General features: G+C 40.7%; 1 protein-coding gene across 1 annotated transcript in view; it reads right to left on the reverse strand.

Annotated features, from left to right (window-relative positions):
* MAMDC2 (MAM domain containing 2) overlaps window positions 1–19,579 on the reverse strand; it is a gene marked incomplete at its 5' end in the record, with an annotated part of 159,482 nt that overhangs the window by 20,508 nt on the left and 119,395 nt on the right. The window contains 3 exons of the mRNA XM_056118779.1: window positions 961–1,113; window positions 3,301–3,394; window positions 17,389–17,654. Of these exons, the coding sequence (XP_055974754.1) occupies window positions 961–1,113; window positions 3,301–3,394; window positions 17,389–17,654 (513 nt within the window). The remainder of the gene's footprint in view (window positions 1–960; window positions 1,114–3,300; window positions 3,395–17,388; window positions 17,655–19,579) is intronic.

The following is a 19,579-nucleotide window of genomic DNA, read 5'->3' on the forward strand; positions in this document are numbered from 1 at the left end:
ACAGGAGTTAGAATGAAGTGAGCCTATGCTAATAGTTTGGAGCCAGTGATACCATTTTTAAAAATAAATGTGGTAAAACACAAGAGAAGAAAGGAAAAAGAAGGAAAGAAAGAAATGAAAGAAAGAGAGAATGGAAGAAAGGAAAGAAAGAAAAACCTTAATGTTTCTCATCCTCTCTCTGGTTCTCAGTTATTTCTATAGCAGCTGTGAGGTTGGTAAACCCAGTGTATAATCCTTCCAAAGCGTGCTCTTAAATGTTTGGTCTATTCCAGATTTGGTACCATCTGGGATTAGAACAACTCATTAAAAAAATAAACAAAGCTCACACAATCATCTCGATAGATCCAGAAATGGTATTTGGTAGGATTAAAGATTCAGAATTGCTGACACATTTTAACAAGTAATAAAAATAATAAGTAATAAGTAACAGTAACAAGAAGTAGGTCAGTATGTTTGTCTCTTTTTGAAGTGTGTACCTTTTCTATACAACTCTACCTCTCCTTTGGTAGTATACTTGGTGGTATGTTTCATCTCTTTTATCCTAAGTGTATCATGAATGATGCTTCAGTTTTTACTGTAGCTGCTAGAAAACATGGAGTCAATGAATATTTTCAGCCCATTTGTGCATTTTTCCCCAATTGGCCTTCAATCTGACTCCAGTTTAGATTTCCAGTTTTTTCTTTAACTTTTGCACCTCTCTCTTTTTATGTTTCAACCTAATTCTAAGTAAATGACCAGATATGGGTACACCCACCTAATTCCTGCTTGCAGCAAGATAATGTAAGCATGTAATAAACAGAACGATTTAAGTGCGTGGAGTGAATTAGTCCACGGATATAGAAACACATGTATAGTTCACTCCAGACTGATAGGTCCACACACTTCAAAACGTCGTACACAGCCCCTAGAACATTATTTTAGAAGCTTCCTTAGGAAACAGCACCAGGGGGCATAACTCACCTACCCCAGTTGTGTGATCGCCCCGGGGTCCTGTGTAGGAAGTCGGAGTTCCTCCCCTTTTTCTGTGCCAGCTGCCCCGATCACGTCTTTCCTGAGTAAATGCACATTCATCTTGTTCAAAAGTACACTCTCCAGGGGGAGATAGATGCCGCTCTGCAAGGAAACAGCAGGTGCCGTGATTGCTATCACACTGTCCCACGGCACTCTGGAAGCCCACTCTGTCTCTTTGTGTTGATCACATGCCCTTGCCTGTGGAGGGCCAGCCTCCCCCGACACAGGCTGACCTCTCCTGTGTTGGTAGCTGACTTCCACCCAGCCTTGTCTCCAGCAGAAGTTTAAACTCCACCACGGGCAAAAGTCTGGAGGCTTGTCATAATGGCAGAGCACAGTTAGAAGTTGCAATCCCAATGCATTGGAATACTTTGGGAACAAGCTTTTTCTGGCAGACCCAGGTTCAATCCCTGGCCATCCTCCTTGGTACCCCAAGCCTGCCAGGAGTCCTGGGCATTGCTGAGTGTAGCTCCCAGACAAAAAACGGTTTAAATTATTTTTAAAATAATTTTTTTTTAAAAAAGAAACAAACTCTTTCTGATCTTTGAATTGATTTGTGTGAATGAGTTTACAAAACAGTGGAAATTGGAGGTGAGTTGCCTTGACTGGAGTACGGAGAATAATAAAATTGTAAAATCTAGAATGAGTGAAACAAAGAACAACTTGAGTTACTTTGGAGGATGGGAAGAATGTGAGATAATAACACATGCGTTGAGAATCATACTTAATTGGGGCTGTGGGGGGTGGGGAGAGTGTTGGGCCAAACCTGGTGGTATTCAGGGTTTATTCCTGGCTCTGTGCTCAGGAATCGCTCTTGGCAGGTTCAGAGATCATATGGGGTACCTTGGATTCCAGGGATGGAATCCAAATTGCCCACATACAAGGCAAGCACCCACTCAATTATAATATCTCTCTGGCCCTCAAAACTTAATTTGTGTCTCACAAGTTACTTTATTGAGAGTCAATTTTATTTTTGTAATACAGGAATTTTAGAGGTTGTACCTACCTCATAAGGCTGTGAGTATGTAAAGAATGTGAAGTTTTCATAAATCTTAGCTAAATAAAATTAGGACCTGTTGTTTGCTACCTGGAACTTTATTTGTATTTATAAAAATGAATGTTCATATCTTTCAAAGCTATCTTCAACAGTTTTAATAATTATTATTATATTCATGATTACAGTACCACTTCCCAATTTTTTTGAAACGATTTTTGCATGAACTTGGTCACATCTCCTATCATAATTATTAGCAGATTTTTCTAATACACAACCAGTTTGTGACTTTTTAATGATAATTATTTTACTTTGTTTCATTTTATATACATGCATGCTAATAAAGATTCATTTTTTTAAATGTAGGGCTTTTTATCTTATTCTGAATTGCCTTTGTCTTGGCTTGCAAATTAAGAGACAAAACAAGCCATGTATTTTAATTAAACATGTAAATTTTTCTCCTGCGCCAGATTGATAACCCAATTTGTTCATCTATTGAAGAAATTAATGCATCATGATTTAGGGTAAACGATCATTGTAGAGTTAGACTTGTGATTGTGGGTATAAGAACTCATCATTTTCTCATTAGATGCAATATCCAACGCATACCACCATCTTTATATTGTCACCATCATGGATATTTGATCTATCATTCCATTTTTATCAATTACTTAGAAAATAGTTAACTTATTTTCATATAAAATTATAGTTATTGTAGTAGATGTGCAATAACCATTTTCTTAGAATTGCTTTAAAAATTGCATTTGCAAAACAATAATAACAATAGCTGTAATTACAAGAAGGAATATTTGCTTTAATTTTATTTAATTAATTAATTGGGGGGGATGGTTTGGATCATATTTTGTTGTGCTCAGAGTTTACTCCCGGCAATAGCTCTGGGACTATATGCAGGGCCAGGGATTGAACCCAGTTAGCAATACACAGGGTAAGCACCCTGCCCATTGTACTATCTCTCCAGCCTTATATTCGCTTTTAATGCACTGTTTTATGTGAGGTTCTACATCATGGAGTTTGTGTGTATTTGTGATACTTAGGTAGTTATCAATACCTGTCTTAAGTTGAGGATATGAGCTCAAATAATATCTGCAAAGTCACACAATGTATATAAACATTTCTAAATCACAAAGTTTATACACAACTCTATTCGAGGCACTTGTAGCAACACAACAAAAAACAAATCAAAACAAAAACACAAAGGCTAAAGAAACACAGCTTAAATCCTTGTGTTAAGATTTAATTTTGTCAATAGAAAGCGACAGTGCATGCCCTCTTACCTGGAGATAAGCAGCTTCCTATCTCAACAGTAATGTCATCCAGGGCGACGAGTCCACAGTCCCAAAGACTTTTGCATAGGCTCATGAAGACCACCTGAAACCCAGAAAAATTGAACTATGAATTCTATTACCTGAACTTAGGAAATTCTTAAAATCTGAAGCTTACTTTGCACAGGAAGCATCCATAAATACATTCTAGAAACTTCTTCATTGTCCATACGAACAAGAAATCACAGCGGCATATGGGTAGTTATAATTTCTATATTAGCCTAGAATTAATTCTACCCTCTCTCCGCACACCCTTTTAAAACTTTTGGGCCATACTCAGCTGTGTGCAGGTCATACCTTCAGCTCTATGCTCAAGGATTACTTCGGGTGGGACTTGGGAGATCATATGTGGTGCTGGAGAAGGCAGCCAGATTAGCCTCATGCAAGACAAGAGTCCTACCCACTGCAGTATCACCCCAGTTCCAATGGTATTATCTTCTGAAAATACACTCAAGCTTATAATGATTTATTTAATATACTAATACTGGAATTAATTGGCATTCTTTGAAAAAAATCAGAGAGGGAGACAAGAGGTTAACTCAGTGACAGAGGAAAACACATTAAGTTTTAAATATTTCCTGCAGAAAATCCAGAGTAGATACTGAGTTGGTGGTATGCCAAGCATTTTTATGAAACATTTCCAGCACAAAAAATATTGATTTTTTTTTTAAAATGACTTTCTGGCAATGTGCTTCATTCATATCATGAACAAAGTTTCAGTTATTTGCCATCTGGAGACTTATTTTCCATTTCTAAAGAAATGATCTATGTCCTGGATGGTACTGCTAATAAAAGCCCTAAATGGAATTATTTTATCAGGCCAAACATTTTTACTGCTGTATGTGAAAGGAAAACAAATTCATACCATAAATTATTAAATTTATTGTGACAGCAACAGAGAAAAAGAAATCTTGGGTTTCTTTCCATTAGGCCAATCTTAAAGTCTACTTTTCATACACATGAATAAAGAGCACTTTTCAAAACATCTATATTAGATTTCCACTTTGTGGTTTGTGAAGCTGCTTCTCATGTATAATCTAATGTTTAATTAACACAGGGTCATCCAGTTCATAGCCAATTTCTGGAAAATGTGAAGTTTAATTCAAGTGAAGCAAAGGAAATGTAGCAGAATATAGAAACATAGCAGAAGCTAACATCCAACTTAGGATAAACTACTTATTTGAAGGACTGAGGGGTTGGAGCAATAGCACAGCGGGTAGGGTGTTTGCCTTGCACGTGGCGACCCGGCCGACCCGAGTTCGATTCCTCTGCCCCTGTTGGAGAGCCCAGCAAGCTACCGAGAGTATCTCGCCCACATGGCAAAGCCTGGCAAGCTCCCCATGACGTATTTGATATGCCAAACACAGTAACAAGTCTCACAATGTTACGGGGCCCGCTCGAGCAAATCGATGAACAACGGGAGGACAGTGCTGGACAGTGCTGAGGGGGTTAGGCCACACTGGGTGTGTTGCTCAGGGCTTTCTCCTGGCTCTGTTCTTATTCCTGGCTATATGTTCAGGGGTCACTCCTGGTAGTGACCTGGAGACCAGATGGGGATCAAATTCGAGTTGCCCATGTGCAAGTTAAGGCTAGCACCTTAACTTCTGTACTATCTCTTCAGCCCTTTTTTTTGGGAGATGGGAAGAATATTTTATTTTTTAAAAAAGCTTATTCATTCAGTTGATTATATTTTCAACTTATTTGTATTATTAATGGGATTATTTTATCAGTGGTGATCAGAATTACCAGAATATAGAATCTATTTTAAAAGAAATTTAAAAATAATATAATTGCTTTATGGCAGAATCTTCTGCCCCTGCGCCTGACTGTCCTCATCAAGGCCCCTTGGAGGGGGCGGGTTGGGTCTCCCTCCCTGCCCCGAGCAGAGCCCAGGCAGCTGAAGACCTCTGGAACCCAGCCACAGCCATGCTTGAGACCACTCTCCACACATGAAGCCTCGCGCATGAAGGAATGGCAGAGGAACCCAGGCGTGTGGGATCCGGGGCTGAGATCTCCAAGGCTGCTCAGATCAGGACTGGGCATCCTCCACCCAGATCCCCCATCTTCCAGTAGCTAGACAGTTACACCCACCAACTGCCCCCCGGCGCATGTAATCTCATCAATGACCAAGATCCAGAGAGTATAAAACCAAGTTCCCGAATGCGGCCGTGCAACCTCTTGTCGTCTAGTTCTGGCTCTCAGATAACCCGACAGGCTACTGAGAGTATCCTGCCCACACAGCAGAGTCTGGCAAGCTCCCCATGGCATATCTGATATGCCAAAACCCAGTAACAATGATGGGTCTCATTCCCCTGACGCTGAAAAAACCTCCAATGTGGCACTTGCTAAAATCTCCGGGCTAGGATGAATGGAGACGTTACTGGTGCCTGCTTGAGGAAATCGATGAACAACGGGTTGACAGTGATACAGTGATGCAGTGATTTCTTTATAATCAGTACAGAATGTTATAGATAAGACCATCAGAAAAACTACTAATTAGAAGATACATAAAAGTTTGCTTGGCTGTATTTACATTACTTAAATTATGCAAAATGATTGCCGGGAGATGTAGGAAACATAACCATGTATATTTACCAAGAACATGATAGAATGCTTTTATAACCTTTACAATTTTTTCATTTTCACAGATTCTAGAATCTAAATATTATCAGCATATGTAAAAAGTCTTACTTGTGTGATTTATGCCTGGAAACTTATTCCTCATTTGCAAAGCAAAGTCTGTGTCATTAGCTCTGAATGCAGTTATATTTCATCATCAATTTTTACTGTTACATGGGAACAAGTAGTAATTTCTCTTATAATTTATTGAATTAATTATGCTTCAGAGAGAAAAGTCTTGACTTTCTTTCCCTTTGGCAGCTTTAAAGTCTATTTTTCACATGGAAGGTGAAAAACCATGCTTTCAAAATGAATCTGTGGCAGTGAAATGATTCATCATGTAAATCATTACTTGAGCAAGATAAACATTTGGCATGCAAATTTATTCTAAGGAAAAGAATATGAACATGATCTTAGGTATTTACTACATTTCCCTTTTTGTTGTTGTTGTTTTCTCTCCTCTTTTTTTTTCTGTTACATTTTAGAATGAACATGAAACCAAGTAAAAAGAAGCAAAAAAGGTAAACTATGCTTCCATAGTCTAAGAAACAGACTAAAATAAACTATGGTTCCATAATCTAAGAAGCATAGCTATTACAACTTATTATTAGTAGCACAAAAATTTATTTCTTTCATACTCTTAAGCCAAAAAAGCTGGCTAGAAGAGATAAAATAAGCTGCTGAGATAGTACAGGGTTTAATTAAGGTTCTTGCCTTGCATGTGAACCCCTGTCTGGTCTCCAGAACCATACATGGTACCTTGAGCATTACCAGGAGTGATCCATAAACACAGAGGCAAAAGTAAGCCCTGTGCATGGTTAGGTTAGTTCTTCTAACATTGCCCCTGTCCCAATCTCCCCAAATATATATAATATATAAAATAAGATGAAATTGTAACTAATTCATCCAAAATATATATTCAAAATCTGAAAAATTATTAAGTTGATAAGTAGACTCATGACATTAGGGGTATTCAATAGATTTTCCTTAATTTTCTGAATATTCTATAATGTTATTATATTCATAATAAAGCACGAAGGACTCCACATATTTATAATTAAGCTGTTGAAGAATGAGTATTTTCTAGGTTGACATTGTTCATTACAGTTGCCATTAGAACATAAGACAATTTGAATGAAAATTAAGAAAAATGTAAAATTCACTGCTTGTAGTCACACTAGCATATAGTGCCTACCGGACCCATAGAGTTAGTATCTAGAGGCAGTGCTGCATACAACAGATGTTTTTCTTATGTTTCTTTGAAGACATTTCTACTGGATAAAACATTCTGCCACTTTTCTTTTACGGCATTCCAAAGAATTTGTAACCTGCTACAAAGGGTTAAGTGAAATGCTAAATATGTTTTGGACCATCACACAATCACTGAGTCGTTCCCATCTTGGAACTTTTTCACTTAAAATACTGCTAGACTCTATGCTACTCTCTGTGATAAGAGATCCACAGAGTCAATCCCTCACGGACTTGATTCAAACTGTGGCCTCAAACATTAAATCTAACAATGACGTATGGATATATCAGCACATAGAAGCAGCATGATAAAGATCAGGTTGTTTAATTGAATAGAACATAACATATTTTCTATCCTGTTAATAATGTTCATGTGTTAGTTCTTATTCTTGGGCTGCTATGGTATATACTGAGAACTAGTTGAGGTGAAGAGGTCATTTGAGGGCAATGGTGATGGTCAAGTTGATAACTTGGTGCGACTGACACAAGACAAAGGGATAACCGATGATTGTGGTTCATTCTTTATCCTAATTTTTGTTTTTGAGGTACACTTGGCAGTACCTGGGGGCTACTCAATGTATTGGATGAAAAGTAACTACAACCAAGACTCCTCTACCTTGCAAAGTTATTATCCAAATATTGGGGAGTGATAAAAATATTCTGAAACAATAGCTAAAGATCCACATTTATTGCATCCAAACCAGTGCTGCAGGGGATATTCAATGCCCTCCTATAAAAAATGTCTAAAGACAAAGTGACCAACTTCTCATGGATGAGTGGTAACAGCTTCGTATCCTTAATTTCTCTAGATGTTAATGGGTTGAATTCATTGGCCTTATTTCAGAGACCCATAGATAAATCTCAAAAGAAATTAAAAGTCACGGTTAATCTCGGACCTGCACATGGTTGAACAGACTGGGGTAAATCAGAGGGGGGCGGATTGGTCTGTGCCTGCCCAAGCAGAGCCCCAACAGCCACTTGCTCCCACAATCCAAAATTGCTGACATACCCCCGACCTGACTTCACCGTCTCCAGAAGGACCTCACCAAGATATAATCTGCTGAAAATTTGGGCATGTGGATTTTGTGACTGAAATCTCCAGGGTTTCACGGGGTTGGAGTGGGCTACCTCCCCCAACTTCCCAATACACGTGGAAGCACTTGCAGTCACCCCCACGAATCAACTCCACCTCCACCCTGTAAACTCTATTACTGGCCTTGCTTCAGAAACCCATAAATAAATGGCGAAAAAAATCAAAAGCCAGAGACATAGCAGCAAGTCCTGGAAGGCAGCACAGAGCCAGAGATCTCTCCAGGCCTCATACCAAGCCAATTTCACTGGGACACCCCAGATGGAGTGGGTGCCCGGCTCCCTGTCCACTCGTAGGCCTGGCTGTCACCCACACTATGTGCCTCTGAGCACAATTTTAGCTCACCAACAGCCCTGGTACAGAGACACAGCAACAAGTCCCAGAAGACATCACACAGCCCGAGACCTCTCCAGGCCCCATACCAAGCCAATTTCACCGAGGCACCCTGGATGGAGCAGGTGCACTCTACCTGCCTACTCTAGATGGAATCCCAGCGACCAAGAGCTTCCACAAGCAATGCCCAGGTATGCAGATTCCAGAACTAAATCTCCATACTGCATGGTGGCAGAGGCATCAGGCTGCCCCCTCCCGGCTCCCCTCCTGCTTGTTGGCCTGGCTGTCACACCCACTATTTGCCTCTGGGTACCATCTTAGTGCACCAATAGCCCTGGTTCAGAGATGCCCAGTTGAATCCCAAAATGAATTAGTAGCCTAGAGAAATGTCTCTGGAACCCAACCATTTACAATATAGGATTCCAGAAGTATGCAACCGCAGCACCCATGATACTCAAAAATGAGCAATGGACAATAAATGATCTAACATCTGCCCCTGGCAGGCAGGCTTGAATGATGGTGGGAAAATTCAAGCAAAACATAATGGCCAAAAGTAGAGAGAGAGAGTGTTGGGGAAATTGCCTGCCATGGAAGCAGGGTGAGGACTGGAAAGCGGTGGGGGATATACTGGGGACTCTGAGGGTGGTACGCATGCACTGGTAGAGGATGGGTGTTCAATCATTACACAGCTGAATCTGGAACATGAAGGCTTTGTAATGGTGATTCAATAAAAAAAAGTAATATGGAGTTTATGTCCAATTCAATCAGCTTAATCAATGGCTGAATAAATAGCAGTACTCCTACATTTAAAAAAAAGTGCAGGCAAAGCCTCTTTAATAAACTGTGCTGGCAAAACTGGATGGCTACATGCAAAAAAGTGGGCTCAGATCTCTGCCTAACACCATGCACAAAAGTAAGATCGAAATGGATTTATGACCTCAACATCAGACCGGAATCCATAATGTTTACTGAAGACAAAGTCGGCAAAACTCTCCATGATATTGAAGCTAATGGTATCTTCAAAGATGTCACGCCACTGGCCGAGCAAGTGAAAACAGAGATAGACAAATGGGACTATCTTAAACTAAGAAGCTTCTGCACCTCCAAAGAAACAGTGACCAAAATACAAAGACAGCCTACAGAATGGGAAAGGATATTCACCCAATACACATCCGACAAGGGGTTGATATCAAGGATATACAAGGTACTGGTTAAACTACACAAGAAGAAATCACCCAACCCCATCAAAAAAAGGGGCGAGGAAATGAACAGAAACTTTCGCAAAGAAGAAATCCGAATGGCGAAAAGGCACATGAGAAAATGCTCTACATTACTAATCATCAGAGAGATGCAGATCAAAACAACTTTGAGATATCACTTCACACCACAGAGACTGGCCCACATCCACAAGAACAAAAGCAACCTATGCTGGTGCGGATGTGGCGAGAAAGGGACCCTCCTTCACTGCTGGTGGGAATGCCGGCTGGTCCAACCCTTTTGGAAAACAGTATGGACGATTCTCAAAAAATTAGAATTTGATCTGCCATTTGACCCAGCTATAGCACTCCTGGGAATATATCCCAGAGAGGCAAAAAGGTATAGTTGACGTGACATCTGCACTTGTTTGTTCATTGCAGCACTCTTTACAATAGCCAGAATCTGGAAAAAACCTGAGTGCCCGAGAACAGATGACTGGTTAAAGAAACTTTGGTATATCTACACAATGGAGTACTATGTAGCTGTTAGAAAAGACGAAGTCATGAAATTTACATACAAGTGGTATTACATGGAAAGAATCATGTTAAGCGAAATGAGTCAGAAAGAGCGGGATAGACACAGAAAGATTGCATTCATCTGGGGAACATAAAGCAACAAAAAGGGAGACTAACACCCAGGAATGGCTGAGATTAGTACCAGGAATTTTGCTCCATGACTCTAAGGCCAGCCACACGTGCTAGGTGAAAAGGAAGCTCAGATAGAGAAGAGAGCACCAAATAAAGGGTGTTGTGAGGACCCTCCAAGTCATGGAGCATGCTAAAAGTAGTCTATAGACCAAACATGATTGCCACTCAATGCTTCTCTTGAAAAACACAGAGAGAGAACAAGGGGGAATACCCTGCCACAGAGGCAGGGTGGGATGGGGGTGGGGGGGGGGATGCTGGGACCCGTGGTGGTGGAGGATGGGCGCTGGTGGAGGGATGGGTACTTGATCATTGTATAACTGAAACCCAAGCACAAAAATTTGTAAGTCTATAACTGTATCTCATGGAAAAAAAAAAGTGTTGGATTCTCCTAACGAAAGAAATGGTAGGAGGGTCCAGGAAACAAATCCAACCTTGTGCTACAAACAGAAGACACAACTGAGCTACACATTAAACAGCGGCTCAGAATTAAAGGATTGAAAATACTCAGGCCAGATGTAAAAAGTATCCAACATATAATTCCTGGTTCTTGAGGACACTCCCCTACAATGCAGGACGGCAAGCAGCTACCGGGGGCTCGACCATTAAATGCTAATATCACCATCAAATTTTAACAGTGCAAAATGTGTCCAGATGTTGCCAAGTATTATGAAGAGGGTGGGAACCAAAAATCTCAGATGCTTAAGGGCCACTGATTAGAGTGGCAGATAACTGCTGTGTGGTTTTAATTAACCCTCACTGACTAAATTCCTCTTAGACTGAGTCTCTGTGATGGACACTTTCCAATCTGCCACCTTCTCTTTTGGATTCACTGTCGATTTCAACTTGTTTGTTTTACTCAAACAGAGCAAGGTGAAGGTTTACACGATTAAAGTGGGCGATTGAGTAAATTCCTATTCCTTTACACTGTCACTGTCCTGCCATTGTTCATCGATTTGCTCAAGCAGGCCCAGTAACGTCTCCATTGCGACCATTGTTACTGCGTTTGGTATATTGAATATGACATGGATAGCTTGCCAGGCTTTGCTGTGCAGGCGAGATACTCTTGGTAGCTTGCCGGGCTCTCCGAGAGGGGCGGAGGAATCGAACTCGGGACCACCATGTTGGCCACTTGCCAGGCAAATGCCCTACCTCTGTGCTATCACTAAGATAGAGGAAGAGAAGGAGTTGGTTGAATGCTTGAATGAAATAAACACAGGGCTTTACAGTTTCTAAGGTACTGCTCTGGGAAACTGCAAATTATCACAGGGCAATGCAATCTCTATTTTCCTGTTTTGTCCCTTAAAAAAAAATCTCAGGCCAGGAGATGGTTCAAATTTTGCTCCATGTACCCCCAAACACTGAATCAAGAGTAGTTCCAGGACACCACAGGGTTATGACCCTGAAACAAATAAAAAAAATCTCTCTGGGCCTTGGGATGATTCTGTGGCAAAAGCACCTGCCTCGCGTAAGCTGGAGACCGTGAGTGCTAGCCCACTTATGCAGAGATGATCCTGGAACCTGTGCTATTTGGGATGTCCAGTGTGATCTTCGGTGAACACCACACTGAACAATGTGCAGGAGCCAGGGCCAAGTGTGCGAGTGTACTGTACCACGGCCAGATGTCCTTCTAGTCCCAGACCCCCAACACAATGACAGCATCAGAAACAAAGGGAAAGGGAGAAGGGGAAAAAAATCTCTTGGAAACAATAGGATACGCAGCTGATCTTAAACGGAAACAGAGAAAATTTCCCTCGGAATGTATCTTTTAATTCCTTCATAAATTTTGCTCTGCCACAATGTGGAGAGGGCGTGTAGCAACCCAAATACAAGGCTGCCCCTAGGCTCAAGAAAGTTCCGGGCTAACCCAGAAAATCTGTTCTATGGATATGTGAGGAGTTTACCTTCCCAAACTAAGTTGGGTTGGGTTATAAAAGGAATTTGGGTTGCTGGTCCTAACTTTATGAAATGTTTAATAGCGTTCCAGGTCAGAGAGATAGTACAGTGGATAAGGTGTGGTAAGGTGCTTGGTTACCATGTGGCCAACCCAGCTTTGATCCCCCATGCACTGCATATGGTCCTTCCTGTCCTGCTAGTAGTGATTCTTGAGCACAGAACCAGGAATAAGCCCTAGGCGTGATCCGCAAATGAACAAAAACAACAGAAAAGAACTATCCGACACAACATAGAGGGTTTTTCTGAGGGAGGAAGGAAATCAAGCATTTCAGGGACTGTAGAATATACTGAGCCTTTGTTGTGTCACTATAAAATGTTTGTAAAACAGAACAAAATGTTTGCTGAATTTTTTTTCACCGTTTTTAATAGTAGTTTCCATGACCTGCTAGATAAAACATTGTTAGCCAGGTTGTTGGGTTAATCCGCCATCTACTTTACCAATTGAATCTAGGCCTACAAGTGGCATGTGAATGACAGCTTCCGAAAACGGGCTATTATCTTCATATAGAAATATTTCCGTCCTATGTAAGCAATACCATAATTACCCCTGCTCACAAACGCAGGAGCCTAGTTAAATTCTCAAATAGGCTAGAGGCGGTGAACCACAATGGTTTACCAGAGGGCTTGATTCTGGATTAAATTTAACTTTTCTTCCAATGAGGTTAAAATCCTTTAAAAAATCATCTGTGCAGATAAATTTCAAGATGGCATCTACAGAGTTATCAGGCTAATTATTCACAAAATTACTGTCATCAATCATGTCAGTAAAATTTCAGAGCTGATTCCAGAGAAAATTAACGCAATTGTAGGATATTTTACAGAGTGCAATTGCATTCATTTAACCTGAAAGTTGAAATAAATTTTCTTCTGTTTTTGGGGCCACACCTGGCAGTGCTAAGGCAGTACTCCTGGCTCTGCATTCAGGAATCATTCTTGGCGGGCTTGGAGGATCATATGGGATGCAGGGGATTGAACCTGGGCTGCCTGTGTGTCATTTCTCAGACCCTGGGTTGCCTGTGTATCATCTCTCAGGCCCTGAAATTTTAAAATAAAAATTAAATAGAGCAAATAAAAATTCCAGTAGTCTGGAGGGGTAGAATTTCAATGAATCCCTAAATCAGGCTAAGTGGTACTTAATCTAGAAAAACAGGAGAATGCCATTTAAACATTTTTAGAATTTTAGCCATGTTTTTGGAAATAGTTGCTGGATTCTAACAGCATGTCTCTTCCAAATACTATATTTGATCCTCAAATCCCACATAAAAGTAGAATGACCATGTATTTTTAAATAAGTCCTTAGCTGACCAACGCTTCTTTTCCTTAAAAGACCCATCTGTTTTGTTTTTACTTTTTAGAAAATACCCATCTGATTTAATTCAGTTTTTGGCCTTGACAAGCCACAAATATTGAGTAGCTTCCAGCTTCACTCAGCGTCAGTGTTTCTGCTCATGGCAGTTCTCTGTTCTGGGGGAGAAGGCATATTTTTTAGCCAGCAGGCCGACAGCTGACATTTTTTTTTTCAGTGCTATTTTGGTGCTAACTACCCAGATCTCTCAACTCACTGGTTTCAGAACCCATGTTATTTTCAGATATTTTGGTCATTGTAAACAGAGGGAAAATTCCAGAAGAAACTTCAGAACCAGCTCTTGAAATGAGGAAAAGGCTTATTTTAAACTGCTTTCATAAATTGGTAAATGTGTTTCCCTGAGTTCTATGAGCCACTTTAGCAATCTTTATGTGAAGGAGCCCGAATTGTCACCAAGACCGAAGTAGTTATGTCACCTGGAGCACCTCCTACTTGCTATCAGCATCTGAAGAAAGAAGGGTGGGAAGCCTTGAGGGACAGCTTCACCTGTTGGATCTGAAACTATCTCCAATAAAATACGTCAGAAATGAGGTCAGTTATAGGATTCCCAGCTGGCTTTATAGAGAATTGCTTGTTGTGGGGCAGGGGCCGCATACATATTCACACACATACAGACACACACACGCAGACACACACCACTCATTTACACTCACACAGAAGTGTCAGAGTCAAATGGGAAGTGTTCTGTGAGAAGTGAAAGTGGTCCACTGAACAGCATCCTCCCTTCCTCCCTTCCTGATGCTCAGCATTTACTCCTGGCTCTGCACTCAGAAGTCACTCCTGGTGGTGCTCAGGGGACCATATGGGATGCCAGGGATTGAATCCAGGTCAGCTGTGTGCAAGGCAAACAACCTCCCCACTGTACTATCACTCTGGCCCGCCCTTCCCTCCTTCCTTCCTTCCTTCCTTCCTTCCTTCCTTCCTTCCTTCCTTCCTTCCTCCCTCCCTCCCTCCCTCCCTCCCTTCCTTCCTTCCTTCCTTACTCCTCTCTCTCTTTCTCCTGTCCCCTCCCCTCCCTTCCCTTCCCTAATGTTTCCTCCTCTTTCCTTCCCCTCCCCTCCCCTCCCCTCCCCTCCCCTCCCCTCCCCTCCCCTCCCCTTCCTCCCCTCCCTCCTTCCCCCCTCCCCTCCCTCTCCCTTCCCATACTGGCTGTCCTCATGGCTTACTCCTGAATCTGTACTCAGGGATCACTCCTGGTAGGGCTCAGGGAACCATATGAGGTGCCAAGTTCGAATCTGAGTTGTTCATGTGCAAGGCAAAGCACCCTACCTATTAGACAATCTCTCTGGCCTCTGACAATGCTTTTTTTTTTTTTCTAACACAGTCCTCACTGTTAATTGTTTGAGATTCTTTACTAGTTTCTGACCATACTTCCAAAATAGAGGAAAACGTGGGCAAATGAATACAAATATAGACAGGATTATTGGACATGTGCAAGTAGGAGGGCTTGATTTTTCGTGTGGAATAGGAGCTAAGTTCAGCAGCCAAGGAAGAGAAGGACATTAGGGGGTGTGAAGAAACACCTGGTGTGAAGAGAAAAGCTTACCAACTGGTTTGACAAACACTATTTCTGAAATTCTGTCATGATCGGTATAAAATTCTAATTCTGGTCCCTCCTTGGGGCCCAGAGAGATGTACAACAGGTAAGGTGCTTGCCTTACATAAGACCCACCAAAGTTTGATCCACGGCATTGCATATGTATGGTTCCTGAGCACAAAGTCAAGTGTATGCCCTGAGCACAGTTGATTGTGGCTGAAAGACAAAAAAATAAAGCCAAATTCTGGTTCCCTCCTACCCAAACCTGATAAACAAAGGCAAAAGGAGAAGAAGCTGGTTGTTACAGGTCATTGCTATGTTTTGTTACCATGCTTTTCAGAATCATTTTAAAATACCTAACGCAAAAAGGAGAAAGTGAGTGTGTTGGTACAATAAATTAATAGATTGTCACCAGAGATTAAGAATGGGGCGTTTTGTGCCTTGGGTTTATAGCCTTTCACATGTGTAGTCTCTCTGTTCAATTTCACATTAAAATGTATTCCTCATGACTGACTAATTTTCCTTGCTCTGTGCGTGAAATTAGTATAATCTGTTCTATAATGTATTGATTACCTTGTCAATAAATAATGTTTCATTCTACTCTGCTCTCAGTTGCCCGGTTTAATTATGTTGGGGCGTTAATATCCTGGTGCAGCGTTTTCCATAAAGTTTCTAGACACCACAAAATGTGTTGCATCTGCTTTCACATATTTCGTCTACACATTTTTTTCTCCTTTTTAGGCCACACTTGGCAATGCTCAGGGTTATTTCTGCATTCAGGAATCACTCCTGGTGGTGCCCGGAGGACCATATGAGGTGCCAGGGATACAACCTGTGTTGACTGCATGCGAGGCAAGAGCCTTATCCACTGAACTATTGCTCTGACCCCACATTGGGGTGTGTTTTTTTCCCATTCCTTAAATTCCTTTCTAGAAGGGTGTCTTATTATTAATTAGCTACCTATTTATAAAATTTCCAGGAATTATATAGATTTATTATTCCATTTCAGCAAATTTCTAAGTATTCCCTTTAAATTTTATCTTAGATATTGGACCTTTAGTTGTATTTTTCTTATTTTAAAAAAAAGCACAAAAAATTTAAAAGGCAAAAGTCTGAATTACTTACTGGAATGATTCTGAGATATTGAACATGATTAACTGATTCAATAGCTTTTCAACAATTTGTGCTCCCACTGTGTAAATTATCTATTTGAAGAAAGGGATATTCCTTCCTTTTTTGAGGTCCCTTTCTTATGTAGAGAGAGTACTTGAAAATATTTTCTCATTGTCTGGAAGGCCAAAACAAAATGGGCTTTTTTCATACTAGTTTCGTATCTTGTGGTAGAGGACAGATTTTATTGTCTCTGTAAAGTTACCTTAAGATTGTGAATTTTTAAGTTAAGGATATTACAATTTTCTCCCCTTGCAATAATCATCTTCATGTATTGTCATTGCAACCTAGATCAGCTGCTGATGGCTGCCTTAGGTGAATTCTCTCTGGGTTGACTCCTTGTTTTTTTTTTTTTTGTTCTTGTTGTTGTTTGAAATTGAACTTGCCCTCCAGTGTTCAGCTGGAGGCTTAGGTCCTTGACCTGAAGGCTTTGATGCAGAACCAGGATCACTGATTTCACTTTTTAACAACACTAACATTCCCCTGTGTGTCTTTGTGTGTCTGTGACTATTGTATCAAACTGAAGCTTAGCGATTGAACTTGAACTATCTGTGTTCCCTATCTTTGGACTCTTTTCAGGGAATCTAAGAAATCAACAAGAAGAAAACTCCCTCGATGGTTACGATTCAAAGACAAAGAATGCAAAAAGGACTTGAAATTTATAAATTTTTGCATGGCTGGGGATAGGATGTGGGGTTAGGGGTGTCAGCTAGACCAGAGAAAAGAACACATCGCCAGGTGAAAATATTTAAGTGGAAATTCATTAGCTCAATCCAGTGACTGAAAAGGAACAGAGGCTGCTTGTTTGACTGTACTGTACCTGGGTAGGCATGGGCTTCTTAAAGGTGATTTCAGTGTGAAGCCAAACCCCTCTGGGGGACTCCTGCACAGACCAGATCTTCTCTTGCACCACATGGTTTTCTTCAAAAATAAAAACTGCTAGAGCATCACTCATTTTCAAAAACCCGTAGATGGCATAATAAAAACGTAGACAATATGGTAAGTTTCCAAGCAGCGAGGGGCCATAGAGCCTTCCAATGTAGCCAGACTGAGAGGTAAACTTTGTGTTGGCCAGCAAGTAATAGCCTGTAAACATGACAAAGCATTCAGTGTGTCACCAATGAACGAATTACAAATATACAACCAGATTTTCATCTATGATACTCTATTGCAAATAAACCGTCTTCTAAGTACATCTAATAGGCCTGCATTGTTTTCTAGCTCCATGTGTGCAGATGCCAGTCTGCAATCAGTCTATACACTTTTCATGAAGTAAAAAGGATGGCTTTGTCTTGGGGTTCCTAGCTGCCTGGACCAACCCGCTAACCTAGAGTGTTATGTGAGTCAAGAGACTGCAAGGCGCACAGCAAACTTTCCCTTCTGTCTGCAGTGGCCAGTGCAGAGGAATTGATTACAGTCCTTGGAGACAGGGGTCAAAGGGAGGGGAGGACTCCTGTGTCTGGGTAAAGCCTATTGTAGTCTTATCCCTGAAAATCAGGTGCTGAAGATCTATATTCTTCCCTGACATAAATAACAGAAAAATAAGATGAAGAGAACTTCCTCCAACTTACTCTACTTTTCTCATGGTAAATGCGAAACATACCTTTGTAGGGCTGGAGCGATAGCACAGTGGTAGGGTGTTTGCCTTGCAAGTACCCCTACCCGAGTTCGATTCCTCCGCCTCCCTCAGAGAGCCCGGCAAGCTACCAAGAGTATCTCGCCCGCACGGCAGAGCCTGGCAAGCTACCCGTGATGTATTCGATATGCCAAACACAGTAACAACAGTGACCTTTTTTAGCCTAGATAGCCTGAGCTAAAAGGAAAAAAAATAGTGACATTTTTCTCCCTTTTCTCCCCCATAGGTTATCTTAGGGGTGTCTTAAGTCCCTGCTGTATGGTTCAGTTTTGCCCAATTATTTAACTCATTTGACTAAAGTCCTCTAGGTTTTTGGGTCTTTTTTTTGGGGGGGGGGGGTAGGGGCACACTCTGCAGTGCTCAGAGCTAACTTCTGGCTCTGTGTTCAGGAGTCAACCCTGCTGGGCTTGAAAGAACATATGTGGGATCAAAGCCCTAGTGGGCTGGGTGCAAAGCAAGTGCCTTACCCACTGTACTATCTCTCTGAACCACCATTCTTCATTTCTTTCATCACATTCATCACAACTTGCACTGGTAGGTCTACCTGTTCAAGGTTTCTCTTGCCCATTCCAGTGAATATAGGCCAGAGACGCTCTTATTAACACCTGACATGTTCACCCCAACACTTAGTCTGACCAGAGTAAATAATCTTAAATTATATATATATAAAATTAAATATAATATTTATAAATATATTATTATATATTTTATAATTATATTATATAATTATATATTATATATTTCTATTATTATATATAATCTTTAATTATATATATATGTCCTGGTAAAAACTACAAAGATCTTCCTCAAAACTGCAGCTTGCTTTAATGGCACTGGAAGGCAGTTCTGTGCAGAAAAAAAAACCATATATATATATATTAATAGAAAAGCACAAAATTACAAGCATAAAATTTCAGGATCCTTTCCAAAGTCCTTCCCAGAGCTGGGACAAGTGTCAGCCCCTTAAATTTAAGATTCATCAGCTTTAGTAAATTCACCATGGAGTCCAATGTTTAAAAAAAAATAAAGAACTATTGAATAAATGAGCAGGACACTAATCCCTTGAGAACCTGCTCTTGGTTCCAGTAGGCTTCCCCAGGACCCATTAACAAGTTAGGAAACCCAATACAAGAGGAAGTCAAACCAGTTTCTAAGAGGCCCTTGTAGGTACATCCACTAAGTGCCCACCCAACATTTTCTAGTAGCTTATCTAACTTTTACTTTCCCCTATGTATTTTTCCTGTAGAAAAAGAACAAAACATCAACTGCATTCTTTTAGTCATTCAAAGTCATTTAAGAGAATTCCATGTAATATTTAATATCCTCTCATTATGGTATGAGGATACTAAATTCCACTAATTCCAGAACAGTATTT

Source organism: Sorex fumeus, unplaced genomic scaffold (assembly GCF_029834395.1).
Source record: "Sorex fumeus unplaced genomic scaffold, SorFum_2.1 ptg000038l, whole genome shotgun sequence".
NCBI lineage: Eukaryota > Metazoa > Chordata > Mammalia > Eulipotyphla > Soricidae > Sorex > Sorex fumeus.